The following is a 17,142-nucleotide window of genomic DNA, read 5'->3' as shown; positions in this document are numbered from 1 at the left end:
CCGAACAAAATGATGTTTCATTTTGCCATCATTCAGTTTCTTGTTAAGGAGGCAATCCTTGCTGAAAAATTCACCATAGATGTCAGCCCGCATGTGGAAATTAGTGCATGGATGCCAATAGTATTAGGAGATGAATGAAACATTTTAAAGATGGGAACACAAATATCCAAGATCAGTCATATAGCAGTGACCCTCGAACAGCCACAACAAAAAAAACAGGTGCGAGTTGATGAGATCATTCTTGAAGACAGGTGTGTGACTGCAGAGGAAATAGTGAGAACCTTGGAATAGAGTACCATGCAGTTCAGGAGATGATTAAAAGCATAGGCTGAGGAAAGTTTGTGCCATTTGGTACTGTATTTATTGACTGAAGACCACAAAGTTCAGTGCAAAACCTTCACCTCAGAACTGCTTCAGAGATATTGAAATGAAGATGAGTTTTTGCTCAATATTGCTACAGGTGAAAAATACTGGTTTTGAGCCAGTATTTATTTTTAGTAAATATTTTAATCCAGAAATGAAACATCAAAGCATGGAATGGTACCATTTGAATTCTCCAACAAAAAAGAATGCAAAAACAGTGCCATCAGCTGCAAAGGTTATGAGCATAATCTTCTGGGATGCAGAAGGGTTGATTTTGGCTAATTTTCTGAAACCTGGGCATACAGTTAATGCTGATCATTATGGCCATATACTGCACAAGCTTCAGCATGCTTTGTGCGATAAATCTCCTGGAAGAAAGATCATTCTGCAACACAACAATGCTTGGTTCCATACTGCCCGCTGCACATTGGGAAGATGGGTTGGGAAATTCTTTCACATTCTTCCTACAGCACTAATCTAGCACCCTTAGACTACCATCTGTTTGGATTTGTGAAGGATCAGATACGAAACTAACATTATGAGACAATAGTAGCTATCAAGAAAGCAGTGCATCAATGCTTTTGGAGAGCTGGATTGAAGTTTTACCTACCATAGGGATATTTAAATTTTCTGAACATAAAGATGTGTGACATAATCTGACATAATCTCCACAAAGAAATGAAGATTATGTCAGAAAGTAAACAGGAGTTCTACAGTTTAAGATGGTATACTTCAATTTTTAATAAAACAAAATAACAATTTATAAAAATTATTGCTCATTACTTTTGGTATGTCTTTATCAGTGCTGCTGCCTGCTTCTGGTGGAATTACCCTGACGGCGCCTTTGTTTTATCCTAGATTACCTTAAATTCAGAAAACTCTCTGAGCTCGAGCTCATGCTTGGATAAAAAAAAAATTGGATGGCGTGGAGAAGTTGGCTGCCTGATGCAGTCAAAATGGTTCGCTTGCAGGCAAAGTTCATGTCACATGTGATGTATGCCACAAAGTGAGATGAGCTGAAGTTGTACCTATACTGTAGTGTACCAATGGCCCAATGGCATGAAAGTGGAGAAAAGCAAAATCCTACTCGAGTGTAATATACAGTGTACACCCGTGTACCTAATGCCTATCTGCTTTATTTCTTTAGCTTCTATTGTCTTATTCTAAAAGCCTCCAGTTATAGGGAAAAACAGAACGGTTTTTGGCTAAAACATTTTCCGGCAAAACTTGCGGCACAATGGGTAATAGCATCGGATCACAGGGCAGTTTTATTGTAGATTTACCCTAAATATAAGACTACCCTAAACATTACCCTGAGAGGTTGAATTACCCTAGAAACAGCAGCACTGGTCTTTATATATATGAGTGTGTGTGTCTAATATTCTAATCATTTTTATTAAATTTTTCAAAATAAAAATATAAAAAATATATTTAATGTTTATTATTTATACTTTTAGATATCAATGAATGTTATGATTCTTATAATATTTGTATAAATGGAAAATGTGAAAATACTGATGGCAGTTTTAGATGTGTCTGCTCAGATGGATTTACTACAGGTCCAGGAGGAAGAGGATGTCTTGGTTGGTAATTTCTTTGTAATAATTTATATTTTAATATTTATAAATATTTGTGTTATTTTTTAGAATAAGTATTGCATCAATTAAATAATTTTTACTATCTTCTGAATGGCATGCAACACATTTTTTTGTAAGTTGAGACTTATAAAGTTTTTGAAGAAAGAACATGTTTGTTTCTTTAATGTTTTTTTATGAAAAAATGTTTTGGATAGCTAACATCCCTCATCAGTTTGATGAAATCTTTGATGAAAAAATCTTTTTTTATCAAAAAATATATATTTTTAAATATTTTAATATGGTTTTTGTATTTAAAAGTCCAGTTGATATACATTCATTTTACATTTAACAATTGTTTAAAGACTTAACTGTTTGTCTTAATAATCATTATCCCATAAAACCTTAAAATTGTTCAGTAATAAGACAGTTATAAACATGCATAATTTGTATAATTTATTTAGAAGATTCAATACATATTTTGATTAACAAAAATAGAACATTATGGTGGTTATGACAAATTCTGGTTACCAGACTTTGTCAGAGCTTCTCAGTATCTAAGCTTAATATTACTGAATAATACAGTTGGAAGCGAGGATAATTTTATGGCTATTCGGAAGAAAGATTTTATTAATAAAATGACCAGGATGAGAATAATTTTTAAAATATCCACAAAAATTGAAGAAACACCTAAGTAAATAAAAATTTCTTTATACTTTGTTATTGTTAAACACTTCAGGAACATAACAGTCTTATGGCAGAGCCAACTTTTTATTGGAGGCTGCTCATCTATCTCAATATGCAAAATGTTAAAAAAACTTCTGTGCTAATTTGGATACCTTACACCTTACACAATAACTAGTTTGGATTAGTGAGAGTTTCACTATATTCATAATAATTAATAAGAAATTAATATTATAAAATATATATATAGTGACATTCTGTTAACTTGGCATCATTGGCTAATGCACCATTTCAATTTTTCCAGATTATTCTTACCTTGGTTAGTTTGAAATAAGAATACTCTAATTAGAATCTTACTTTGTGCTTTGTACACTTTTATCTATATCTACTCTAAATTTTATATCTATATTCTATATGTTTTATATATTAAAAAGAAAATGTTCCATCACCGCCAAGCAAAACTGAAACTAACACTTTACAAAGAAGTGCTATAAATAGAGACTCAACTCTGACTGCCTGCATGAAATATAGCCAAATCAATTAAGACAGACAAGTACACTTTTTGAAATATTATGTTTCAATTAATTTGATTTTATTTTTAATTTTAGTTTTGGTATAAAGGCCAGAGTTTTAAATTTTTTAAATTTTAATTAAATTATTATTTTTAGTTTTAATTAACTGGCTACCTAGTTACATATAAATACAGACAAACACCTAGTGCATTGATACCCCCCCCCAAGACTAGCTGGACATGATAACTTATTAGCTTTTTAAAATTAAAAAAAATATAACTTAATTCTATGAACTGAGTAAATATTTATATTACGTAGTGAAAAAATAATTTAATGTTTAATAAATTTTTTAATATGGATGAAATTTCTCAGGTATATTATGTTTAATTATGTAAAACTCTCAAATAAATTGCATCTTTTTAAAACATATTTAACTTAATATTATACAGCATATATTATATAGAAATATTTTTCAATTCTAGATACGAGAAAAGATTACTGTTACGCATCTTATAAAAATGGCGATTGTAGTTTACAATCGGCAATGCTTGTTACAAAATCGGCATGTTGTTGTGCAATAAGAGGGGCAATGACACCGGCGTGGGGAAGATTATGCATTCCGTGTCCGGCGCCAAGTTCTGTGGAATATTCACAACTGTGTCCCGGAGGTCCTGGAATTGGTCACGAAGGAGAAGGCAAATAAATTTTCAATTAACTTAAATATTAATTAATAGAAAAAAATCCTGCAGTTTCAATTTTGTTTAACTCTAAAAACCTTGTTATGTATTGGAATTAATACAATATTTATATGGTAAATACTGTGTAAATATTGTATTAATTGTAATACATAACACAATACAATACAATTAGCTTTAGTATTTTGCACATTTGATGTATTCTTTTAACAATTTTTTTCTACTTAAAACAGTTTAAATTATTTGTTTTTTTAGAAAACTTATTAAAGGGACTCTGCTCTACTAAAATTAAAACAGAAAGGTTTATTAATTACAAAAAATAAAGCTGATTTTAATGAAAAAAAAACAATTATTTTCTAAATTAAATTGAAAGGAATTCATTTGGTTACATTAAAGTTTTGCAAAAGAGAAAAAGTATTTATTGAAAAACATTAAATAATGCTTTTTTATAAAGATGGAAAAAACATATTATCAATCTTGAGAAATTCACAATACTTTGTTTTATCTAAGTAAATATTTGCTGAGTTACTGATTTTTAAAACAATTTATTTTGACAAATATAGTAGACCCCCTATAACACGGGTTCATATAACATGGATTTATATAACACGGCGAAAAAATTGTGATCGTGTTCGTATAACATACTAAAAGAGACTTGTATAACACGGTAAAACGTCATTGCTGATTTGTGTCACAACAGGATTGATGGAATCTGGACCAATAGCAGACATTGCACAAACTGTTGAGTTTAAGCGAGCAGCAGACCTACTAAAAACCATTTATTATTTAACAGCCATAAAAATTATATTTATATTAATGATGTCTCCAAAGTTCAGAAAATTTTTCACAGAAAAATAACTTATCAGGAAACGTGCCCACCGTTCGACGAGCCGCTCTGCGAGGAAAACAAGCTTAAGCAATGGCATCGTCGAACGGTGCACACTCTGTAACTAATCCTACAATTTTTTGTTTATAGCATAGTTTATATGGATTATTCCCAAAACATTATACGTGATTTGGAAATGTTGAGTCAAATTAGTCTAGAATCGATTAATTTTATGGAAGAAAACTTTTCAAACAGCCGTAGCCACTAAACTGCACACGTGCCAGGCTGTGATTGGCTCATGTATTTAAGTGATAGTACTGTTCCACTCTCTACTGACATCAGAATTTACAAACTACAACTCTAAAAACGAACCTGTTACCAGGTTCGTTTTTAGAGTTGTAGTTTGTATTTAAGTGACTCATACAACACGGAACGTATCTACCGTGTTATAGGGGGGGTCTACTGTATGTGAATGTCTTGACAACTTTTGAAAACCAATTCTTATAATATGAGCATCCATTTTTGTGTTAATTAGTTCCTAAGGTTAATTTTGGAATTTTATGCTCAGTTGTGATATTAGAGTTAACGACTTTTATAACAATTTAAAATTTATCAAAGTTTTTTATATATATTTTATATAATATAGCTATTTTATCTTTATATTTATCAATTAATAGCTTCATAATAAAACATTCTATTATTATTATTATTATTATAAACTGAAGAAAATAGTTCCTTTTTTGTATTTTTTTTTAATAAAATTAATATATATTAATATTTGGATAGCTAAAATAAGTAAAATATACAAAGTATTAGATAATGTAATGTTTATGTTTTATTAATTTTAAAAAGTATTAATACAACAATTTATATACATGACTTTTAAGTTAAATTCACATTAAAAAAATGAAATTATTAATTTATGAAAATAATCCTTTGACTTTGTAATGTTTTTCAGATATTAACGAGTGTATCGTATTACCTAATATATGTCCAAACGGAGCATGTGAAAATTTGAAAGATAGTTACAGATGCATATGCAATCCAGGGTACCAAGTTGACGGCACAGGAAAAATCTGTACAGGTGTGTTGACAAAAAAGTTATTAAAATTTCAAATTTGAATTTTTTAAAAATTATGTAGCATAAATCAGTTATTGATAGTTTCAGAAAGTATTTGAATAATTTTAAATTATTAGACTGCAATTTGAAAATTTTAGACCTATAAATTTCCACCGTTGCCCGTCTGTTTGTGCTTCATTAATCTCGAGAACAAAGTTAGATAGATGAAAATAGAGACCAGATATGAAAGGGCTTAGGGGCTGGAGACCCCAATTAACTATACATGAATCTATACATTGTGTGACTTCTGATCTGGACTGGAAGTCATGTGGAAGTCGTTTTAAAATGTTTTCCTTATATAGAGTGATAAATTTGATGTACAATTGATTCTTGGGATAAAATATTATTAAACATTAAAATATGATTAAACATTACAGTCTAATATCGTGACGATGCCACAATAAGTAACTTTGATTTTTTTATCTTATAATATAATCAAGATGGGTTGATTATAATTGCGGTTAGGAGTTGAAAGTTGAAATTTGGTACAAAGGGTACTTCACGAGAACGTGCACTAAGAAGGAATTTTTGAAAATTTCCTACTCTGGGGAGAGGAAGAGGGTTAAGAATTACCCTAAAGAACTCTGCTTCTACTGTATTATTTCAGATGTGGATTTTTGCATTTTTGCGGAAAATCGAACATTTTTAGACCCATCTAAAAATTCTCTAATTAGTCTCGGAAGAAAGGGAACCTAATTCTTGCACCCGGTGAAAGCGGGTAAAATCGGCTATAATCTAACAATCTTAATCTTTGCTATTGTTACTTTTTGCCCGAGCAACGCCAGGCTCATCTGCTAATCATAAATATATTTTATCATGGCTAAAATTTAAGTATTTTTAATGCATTATTTAATTTTGATATGATATGAAATGATATGAATATTATAGAAATATTTATATATTAAATTGAACTGTATTATTACATTATATTTATTTATATACATAATTGAAGTACTAGAATAATTCAGAAGTTTTTTAAATATTTTTTTAACTTTCAGACATTAACGAGTGTGCAATAAATTTACTTCTCTGTGATAACGGGCAGTGCCGCAATACTCCGGGAAGTTTTCAGTGCACCTGCCCTACGGGATTTCGGCATAATACTCAAACTAATATGTGCGAAGGTTTGTTTATTTTAATATCTTTATATAAAAATTAGTTAAAATTGATTTTATTTATTTATAATTAAACAATCTAATTAAAAATATTTATAGAATTGAAACAGTTAAATATGTTTATTTATTATTGGGATGAATAAATTATTAACCCATTAACTGGGTTGAATAAATTAGCATTTCTCTAATCTTACCCAATTTAACACTAAAGATGGCTTAAAGTGAGTGAAAAGTTTTCAAAATAATTTATTTTTTGTATCCGTAAACTAGCAGTTTTGTCTCTCGAGTCTTCACTAAGATAGTGTCAAACATTTTACATACTTTCATAATTTTTTAAATATTTAATATTAAAAAAATTGAAAGAAAAATATGGTTTATCATATTTCTTTGAATTTAATTTTGCATAAATATTTAGTTACTTTGGATTATTTATTAATTAAAATTTTCATATTACAGATATTGATGAATGTAAGGAACCGGGTCAAGAAATTTGTATTGGTGGAACTTGTATTAATACATTAGGAAGTTATCGATGTGAGTGTGAACCAGGCTCAACTTTGGACGCAACAAGAAATATTTGTATTGGTAATGTATTCGTATATTATAATGAAATCTCTTTTTGGTATTTCTAATTACATTGTTTACATTAAAACTTTTTCTTTAAATGAATATTCTTACTTTTAATATCAAAATTTGTAATAGCATGCAAAAGTATTTTAAATATTCAGTTTAGATGAACTTTTATTTACTTTTTTGCATCAAATTGGTTTATATATGTCGCAGGGATATGATAAAAGTGGGGATTTGGTCAATTTACTGAAGATGTTAAAATAAAGGTTCGATATTGACATTTTCCTAATTAAATGAAGTGATTTGATCAAATCTCTAAACTGGTTTTGTGAAATGACAAAAAACGAATCAACAAAGTAAGAAGTACTTATATGAAAAGATAGAGATAATGCCAAGTTTATTTGTTTTTATTGAAACACGTAGATTTGCGGCACCTGGAGTTACAGAGGATGTTATTTGTTTTTACAGGCACATCTATTTGTTTTGCATTGTACCTTGGATATTTCACAGGAACATTTCTTAAACCCTTGACCTCTGAATAAAGATAATTTTCCAGCAATTTCTTGCAAACGTAGCTTTATCGGTGGGACGGTTTCGGTAAATGTGGTTGTAGCTATTTGAAGAGCGTTTCTAGGAAGCCAATCTTTTATAATGCCAGCTGAAGTACCAATTTGGTATAAACCATTTTTTTATCTAATACTATCCCCATAATATTATTTTCATCTAATGGACCTCTATCTACCTTAGGTACATCAACCAAAACTGTGGAATTCACTAACACGTCCTTAAATTTTTTCAATGAAAAATCTTCCACTGTTTCAGCTGATATTTTTAGGTATTTTGCGGCATGTTCCCTTTGATCTATACTTTTCTTTTCAGCATAAGTAGCATAAAATTTTCGATCCACATCCTTCTTCTTCTACACTATTTCCACATATTGCGTGTACTGGATTTTTACAAATGTTACATGAATGGGCGGGTAACTAGCGCAAGCGGTGCTATGCAAGTCCTGACTTGTTTATTTTATCTTTTCACTAAAATAGTACAGAGATTTGATCAAATCACTTACTTTTTTAGGAAAATGACTGTATAGATTTGTCATTTTAAACATCTTCAGTAAATTGATCATATTCCTTAGGGATTTGACCAGATCCCCACTTTTATCATATCCCTGTGACACATATATATAAATATATATATATATATTTATTTATTTATTTATTTTATTTAAATTGTAGATAACAGGAAAGCATCATGTTGGCTTTCTATCAAAGATGGTCAATGTGAAAATGATGTGAAAATACCAATGCTGAAATCAGAATGTTGTGGAGGCATTGGTAAAGCCTGGGGAAGTCCTTGTATATTATGTTCTGACAGTGGTAAGCATTCAAATATTTAAAAAGATATATTGTAATGCATTTAAAAATTAAGGCCATTTTGTAAAATTAAATTTTTTGTTCATAATCTGCTGTTCAAACATATAAAACTATTTTAATATAATAATAGCTTGTTCTATGTTATATAGATTTAAGATGTCCAAGAGGTTATGCTATGTTAGATGGTGCAACATGTACAGGTAAATTTTTATATTTAAATTAATTTACAAATTTAAATCTGTAATAATTTTCATTTAAATAATATAAACATTTTTTAAAATATTTACCAACATTTTGAAACATGCACATGTATATAATATATTCATTTTTGCATTTATTTTAGATATTAATGAATGTGAAGTATATACAAACATATGTCAGGGAGGTGGGTTGTGTGTAAATACCGATGGATCGTATGTCTGCAATTGCCCTCCTGGACTGATATTGGATCCTAGCAAAACAAAATGCATTGGTATGCAGTTAACTGTAAATAATATTAATCTATTTAAACCCTACTTTTCATTTTTTACATTATATTAATTTGAATTGAAATTGATAGATTTCAATTCAGATTAATTTAAGTCAATCAATCTTTTTTGCTTTTTGCCAGGCTTTTTGATTCAATACTTATTTAAGCTTGTTTCCGATAGGTTCTAACTAATGTGAATTAATATCAAAATATGATACGTGTAGCTTTCCATTTGTTTTCACAGGCTCTACACAGGCTATTTTACGGGGAAATTTGATGGTATTATTGAAATAAATGTAATTTTTAGGCTTTCACAAGTTTCTGTTTCATAGATTTTGCCTCTCAAGTTTTACTGTACAATGAACTTATTCTGCTTTGAGAAAATATTTTACAAATCATTGACATTGCAATTAATGAATCTTCTTTATTGGATGTAGAAGACTTCATCCAGTTTAATATTTTTGGAAATTAATTTGAGTAGAAAGTTTTCTATTTTAGTTTTAAAGTTTGACTTTCTATTATTTTTGGCTCTTTGGATGAATTTGTAAAATTAGTTGTCAAATTCAGTTTTATACATAAATTTCAACCTCAATCTCAAAAAAGGGGAACAAAATAGAAAGTTATTGCATTAATTACATTAATTATCAGATAACAAATATATTATCAATATCAATATTATTTATTTTGACAATGTTTATTTTCTATTTGTGTATTTAATAAAATAGTTTTCGTATTCCTTTATTTGGTAGCAAGTTTATTATATTCAAAATATTTTTAAATTGGCTCTGGAAGAACTTAATTACTGATAGAGTAAACTGACATTTGCAAGCATTATATTTTCTTTTAGATAATATTGAAGATATTCCATATTAACTTTACGTTTTTTTTATTTTGTTTGCTTTAATTTCCAGTCTTTGATTAGCTGTATAGATTCACTTACAAGAAAATTTTTAAATTTATATTTTTAAACTTACACAAAATAAAAAGGGATTTATTAATCAATCAATGAGAAATACTTTTAGTACGTTTGTTATTATGCTTATACATTCCTATAATTACTAAATTGGCTATTATAATCATTAAATACGGACTAATCGCACACCACAAAAATTTTATTAACCACTCTTTTGGTAAGATTTAAAACAGAAATAAAACGTTTTTTTAATAATAAAGTAGATAAAAAGATCCCACAAATTTATTTGACTTTCATATGTTATTACAATTAATAAAAAGTGAATTAAAGATAAAATTATTTCCGAAAACTAAATATTACAATATCAATAGTACTGTAGTGTTTTTACTGCTATTACTTTGCTTCTCGTCACTGCGCACGATTAAAACGAATGAGATGAATCGTAACAAAAACTAAGTTTATTTTCTGCTCGCGTAACAGTTACACGATTCAATGGCGTGGCTAACACAGAACAACTGACTGTAGAGTTCTTACTGGGTGAGTCCGGTCCCGTTCCAGGAAGGAACTCTTACCACCTGGGGTTCGTTACGACTGTTAAGATTTGGAGGGTGACGTTTCCCACAGTACATACAAACAATCCTACTATTGATACTTATTAGGAGAAAGCTTTGAAAGCATAACTCATTTTTATCTTGTTAGATATTTTTAACTGGATTTTTTTTATTATTTTTAGTCTTTTTTATTCGATTTAGTTTTTATTTTTAAAGCATTTTTAATTATAAAGCAATGGACAATTCCACTTATGCTAGATATTAAAATATCTGTTGTGAAACAAACAAAATTAGAATTTTATTTTTAATATATTTACCTTTAGTTTGAAATTAAGTGTGTTATATAAAACTGATTATTCTGATAAATTAATTTAAACTTTTTAACATAAATTTACTGTTTCTGTAACAAAATAAAGCACATGGTGGTTTAAACCATGCTAGTTCAATCCACCAAATATTGAAAAAGATTGAATAGCCTAATTTAGGCCTATATTTTTAAAAAGTTCTATTTAATGAAATAAATAATTAATAATATGGTTTTTATTTATTTATTCTAGATTTACGTGAAGAACTATGCTTTGCACAGTTTACTAAAGGACGTTGCAACAAACCTTTTGATGGCCTCTATCGCAAAATGTTATGTTGCTGTTCCATCGGCCAAGCGTGGGGTCACACTTGCGAACCTTGTCCCAGACCAGGAACGGGTAAAATATTAATACAGTATATCGAGTTAAAGTAATTTAAAAATATGTTAATGAGATTGAAAGAAATTGTATGGAGATCCATACCGTTAAAAATGCTTCTATGAAAGATGGAACTAGTTTAGAGTAAGCAACACCTTTAACATTGTTTGAATAAAGTGGAGTGTTGCTGGAAAAAGTGTTAAAGATGTTGATCTATACTCTTAACTAATACAATTGATTAATTAGGAAATTTTTTCTTAATTGAATCAGTTAAGGATGAGGATAAATATAAGCGAGTTTTGTTAAGATGACAATAATTGAATATGTTTTCCTCTTAAGTTTATACATTTTGTAAGGGCTTTATTGTTTTGCATAGATAAGTGCATGACTATGAATGAAAACACAAGATAAGAGTATGTTTCCTTTAATTTTCAGGGGAGAAAAGATAAAAAAATGCTAACAAAATTTATTACAAAAGATTCAGTAATAAGTTTCTGAAGATGTAAGTGAGAACTATTCCAGGATATCTAACTTAAGTCCCATCTTAATTCTCTTGCTTATTGACATAAAAATCAGCAGAAATTATTATTGAGTTCTATTTAACAAAATCGTTTGAGAAGCATTGTAGAAATATGAGGAAAATGGAGAAATAGTTAAGGAATTATATTGGCATAAAGAGATAAATCAAGGAATCCTAACTAAAATGCAAGATTAGAGGACTTCTGTCAACACTAACTTAATAAGAATTCTGTAATGTCCCAGAAACATTAATCTTTGTTAAGAATGTTCTTTAGTTTAAATCTGGAAATAGAATTGTCCTTGTCAGTGTACTTTCTAGATTTAAGCTAAAGAACAGCATTTAAAGACAATGTATTAAAAGAATTAAAGAAGTATCTACATACAATCATGGAACACTGGGGATGTAAACCACACTTTCGGGAACCTCTTGCCGGTGTTGGACACAAAACGAAAAATCGTCGTTAACGTTTTCGAACTTGGTAGTTCTTCTTCAGACGGTTAAAAAACTAGGAACGCAGATCGAATAATGGAACGAATTATTTTTAAATCGAAATCGAATGCTTCGCGATGCAGCTGGTTGATCAGACATGCGCATCATTGTCCGACACCGGCAAGAGGTTCCCGAAAGTGTAGAATTAAAGAATTTGAAAACATTTAAATAATGATAAATAGAATTTCTACAGTTAATTGAAGCTTTCTGTAGTAATGGACAATATTCTATGATTCTAATCTTGAATTATAACGTTGAAGTAGCAAAAAATTAAATATAGATTAAAATTAAATTAAAATTATTTGTGCCCAGATAATGTTTAAAATTATCAGCTGAAAAGTAGATTTATTCAAATAAATGGCAAAAATGTTTTGTAAAAAACAGCTTTAAAATATGTCTGTGTATACAAATATGTATATACAGACATATTTTAATGGTTCCTGGAAACTAAAATCTATAAACTTGGATATATAAAAATTTAAATTCCAGCATTGTTTGTAAGTTCTAAATTACACACACGATAATTATTTAACACATGTATTAAAACAGTTTTAAAAAATGTAACTTATTTAAATTTAAACTTATTTTTTGAATCCTCAATATTATAATAGATTACTATAATATATTATGTATTATTATGGTAGCATTAAGTTTATATATTTGTTTTAACAGATGCTTTCAAAGAATTATGTATAAAAGGAATTGGATTTGCTTTCGACGGGAGAGCTCGTGGCGAAATAGGATTTCTTACAGGTTAGAGGAAAACTTATTATTTTTACTGTAGTATTGCTATTTTTAATAAAATAGAAGAATTTTTATGTGATTTCTGAAATAATCACTATTAATATAAAAAATGTGAAAATAGATTCTTCTTTATATCTATGAAGATAGTTCGTACATAAAATGAAACCTAAGTCATACTAATTAAAAATAGATAGACTAACAAGTAATTTAATATAAAGTCATAAATCATTCAAACTATGTTAATGATGTTTTTATACATGTAAAAGTTAATAATATATTGAATGAATTTAAAATATGGAAGAAACTAACTTGTCTCCATTCTTCCATCTTGTCCAATCACCAGGAATAAAACAGTTTTTCTTTGCAAGATGGAAGAATGAAGATGATTTAGTTTCTTCCATGTATTAAAATATGAAATATACCATCTTCCATTTTAATTTGAAATATATTAAACGATTTTTTCAATAATTTTTCTAGCAACCTAAATGATGATTATTTAAAAAAATATTTTGTGTAAAACTCAGAATGTGATAAAACAGGAAAAAAAATCTTACCTGCTTATTGCTAATGAAAGAACATATTTTGAGCCACGAAAGAGCTTATTTAATTTTTTTTATTGACATTAAGTAGATAAATTGAAAAATATTACATTAATAAAAATAACATCGATGAAGGTAGACAAATAAAATTTGTAAGTATTCTGCTTTGAAGTCAGTTATGATACTGCAGATGGAATTTTTTTATTAATTAAATTTCTCCTTTAAATTTTGTATGAATTCTTACTAAAGTATACACGATATCTATAGAGCCCACATGCAAGAAAAATATATTGTATTGATAAAAAAAATACTACCAAATCTGTTGTGTGAGTCTGATAGTTATTTTAAGATTATAGAATCATTTTTCTTTATATCTGTAAAATAAGTTTATTAATGACATTTTTCCTTCAGATTGGCATAACTTTCAAACTAAATGTTTAATTTTTATTATAGACATCAACGAGTGTGTCCATTTTCCAAATATATGTCAAAACGGACGTTGTAGAAATTCAATTGGAAGTTACAATTGTCAGTGTAATCCCGGATATGCATTGGACTCCGACGGATTAAATTGCACAGGTAAAGCAATAATTACGTGCTCCACTACATATCTAATTTAACAAATGTAAGATAAACAAAATCAAAAATAAGTTAATGAGAAATTCGTTTAATTCAAGCATAATAATACCATTTAATGTGAAAATTTAATTAGTAGTAAATTTATTTCTCAGACTTGAAGCATTTTATTTGTATGATATAAATTTATTTATTGTTAACGATTTTTATATTTTATTACATATTACATATGTATCAATAACGATTTGTTAATTTTGTATTTGTTAGATATCAACGAATGTACAATTGCACACAACGTATGCGGTAGCGGAACGTGTAGAAATACGGCTGGTTCTTTTCGATGCGATTGTCACGACGGATATGAAGACAGTATGATGATGCAAATGTGCATGGGTAATATAAAATAAACAAATTTATTAACACCGAGTTTATTGCATTTGTATTAATAAGGGATTTTCATTCTACAGTTATATTTATCAAAGCTTAATTACTAATTATTTACTTATAATTGGTGTTATAAGGAAATATTATTTGTATATAATAATAGTATATTAAATTTTAATGTATATTTAAAGTTATTTGGAGAAAAATTAACTTAGCTGTCATTTATTCCTTGATATCCCATCATTAATAAGTTAACACTTGATTATTTTAATACTGTTCTTTTAATTTTATTTGGTAGAATAACTAAAAAGATGTTTAAAAAGACATTTTTTAATTTTTAATTGCTTCATATTATAGTTAAATTTTAAAAACGTTATTGTATTAAAATGTAGTTGAAGTAATCTTTTGTATATATATGTTTTAATTCATTAAAATACTTTAATTTGTTTTTTTTTTAATAAAAACATATTCTGTATTGCATCATATTGAATTGCTTATTCTTCTATAATAATAAATGCCACTCTAAAACTTTTATAATTATAAATTAATCTAAACAAATTAAGCATACAAATACTGTATACTTTTTTATTTTTCAAATTTATATATGTAGATATTAACGAATGTACAAGAATTCGTGGTATATGTCGTGGTGGAACTTGCATCAATACGGCTGGCTCTTTTTTTTGTGAATGTCCCGCTGGTCACGAGTTATCGCCTAATGGTAGATCGTGTAAAGGTAAATTTATTTAATTATTTTATATTGAGGATAAATTTCTAATGTATAACAGTAATTGAAATAAACTATATGAATCAGAAAATTATTAGTGAGTTACATTGAAAACAATTTAATTTAGGTTTACTGTTATTTTAATTAGTGACAATAATAGAAATTTTAATGCATAGAGAGTGCTTTTAGTAATTTTTCTAAATTTATTGATGGTGAGTAGACATTCATAATGTATTGATAGTAATAGTTTTCTATTTTCCCAACACATGCACATACAATTTCTCATATACATACCTATTTAATCAGTTTTACATTGGTGATTTCTATGGATTTGAACTGTAAAATAATTTAAAATATATTTTCTATTATACATTTTAGGCTAGATATACTATTTTATTCATGTGTGTACAATTGACTGTAAGCATTAGAAATAAATACATCTTCCTCCACCAGTGTGGTGGAGTCGGTAAACAAATAGTTCAACAAATTTGAAATGTCCGATTCCGATTTTTCACACTACGATTCCTTTAATAAAGAAGATGCAACTGAGTATTCGAATATTTTTATCTTAAATTTCTCTATAAAAAGTCATACTTAAAATTTGTGGTGAGAATCAAAAAATGGATATAACAAATTTACCTTGGAAAAACTTTCGCGTACATAAAGAATCATTCATCTCAATCAGCTAAACAAATTCCACTTCTGTTAGTTAATTATAAAAAATTAATTTAAATTTAATCATTTTAAAGAAAAGATTTAAATACAATAAATGGAAAAAAAAACAACAATTTGATTAATGAATGACATAATAAATTGATTTGCAAAATAGTTTTTCTCGCTTCGGCTTTTACGAGAATAGTTAATTTCCAACTGACAGTTGACTAAACTCAAGTATATCGTAGAATTTTAAAACATGAATTTAGGAAAAAAATACCAGTCATCTTGAATCGACGCATACAATTCTGCTCCTAGAAATGAAACCAGTGAATTAGAAAGCCAGAACTTTCCTATTAATTACATTTTGCAGTTTTTGCTTCCTTGTTTAGTTTGTTGCAGTTAAATTCTGATCTCAGTTGTGTTTCTATTGACTTTTAAGACCAAATTATGTTATAGAAGCAATAATAAATAGTTATAATAGGAAAGACAGTGAAAAATAATTTAAAGTTAATTTGTCAAAAGAAATTGATATCCAAAGAAAAGCATCTGAGATAAAAAATATTGCACAGAATAGAAATGACGGCATTTGAAATGAAATTTTTTATTGCAAGTTTCCGTTGGTAAAAATAAGCTCGAAACTTCAAAGTCATAAACTTTTATTATTGTCTCTGCATTTCACATTCTTGCTTAAACAACAGTCACATAGTGGAACTTTCAACAAATTGACTGAGCAGTATAGACTGTCATTGCAAAGGATCCGGGATCAAATCCCAGTCACGATTGCTGCAAAAAATTTTCCACATAGGAACCACGTGTATATCTTCTTCATCCAACACCTGTAGTGTACCAGTAGCTAAGCGGATTCAATTCTTAAACAGTGGTAGTTGGTTTGGGCCGACGGGCTGGCTGGTTTATTTTCTGGGTTTGCTTTGCATCGATAATATTTAAATAGGGGCAACTTCCCTCAAAACACCACCTGAAAGGCACATTCCCTTGATTGCAGATCATGTTGCATACCAGTATCTAAAACCAATCAATCGATAAACTAGCACATT

The 17,142-nt window shown here is 28.3% G+C and overlaps 1 protein-coding gene across 1 annotated transcript in view; it reads left to right on the top strand.

Annotated features, from left to right (window-relative positions):
* LOC136986765 (fibrillin-2-like) overlaps positions 1-17,142 on the top strand; it is a 115,070-nt gene that overhangs the window by 56,790 nt on the left and 41,138 nt on the right. Inside the window, exons 13-25 of the mRNA XM_067284364.1 lie at positions 1,821-1,946; positions 3,616-3,828; positions 5,613-5,738; positions 6,773-6,898; positions 7,346-7,474; positions 8,698-8,838; positions 8,985-9,035; positions 9,179-9,307; positions 11,326-11,472; positions 13,133-13,213; positions 14,197-14,322; positions 14,587-14,712; positions 15,314-15,439. Of these exons, the coding sequence (XP_067140465.1) occupies positions 1,821-1,946; positions 3,616-3,828; positions 5,613-5,738; positions 6,773-6,898; positions 7,346-7,474; positions 8,698-8,838; positions 8,985-9,035; positions 9,179-9,307; positions 11,326-11,472; positions 13,133-13,213; positions 14,197-14,322; positions 14,587-14,712; positions 15,314-15,439 (1,647 nt within the window). The remainder of the gene's footprint in view (positions 1-1,820; positions 1,947-3,615; positions 3,829-5,612; positions 5,739-6,772; positions 6,899-7,345; positions 7,475-8,697; positions 8,839-8,984; positions 9,036-9,178; positions 9,308-11,325; positions 11,473-13,132; positions 13,214-14,196; positions 14,323-14,586; positions 14,713-15,313; positions 15,440-17,142) is intronic.

This window comes from Centruroides vittatus, unplaced genomic scaffold (assembly GCF_030686945.1).
Source record: "Centruroides vittatus isolate TY-2023 unplaced genomic scaffold, ASM3068694v2 scaffold_1172, whole genome shotgun sequence".
Taxonomy (NCBI): domain Eukaryota; kingdom Metazoa; phylum Arthropoda; class Arachnida; order Scorpiones; family Buthidae; genus Centruroides; species Centruroides vittatus.
The sequence above is the reverse complement of the archived record's forward strand: the minus strand, read 5'-3'. Positions and strand labels throughout refer to the sequence as shown.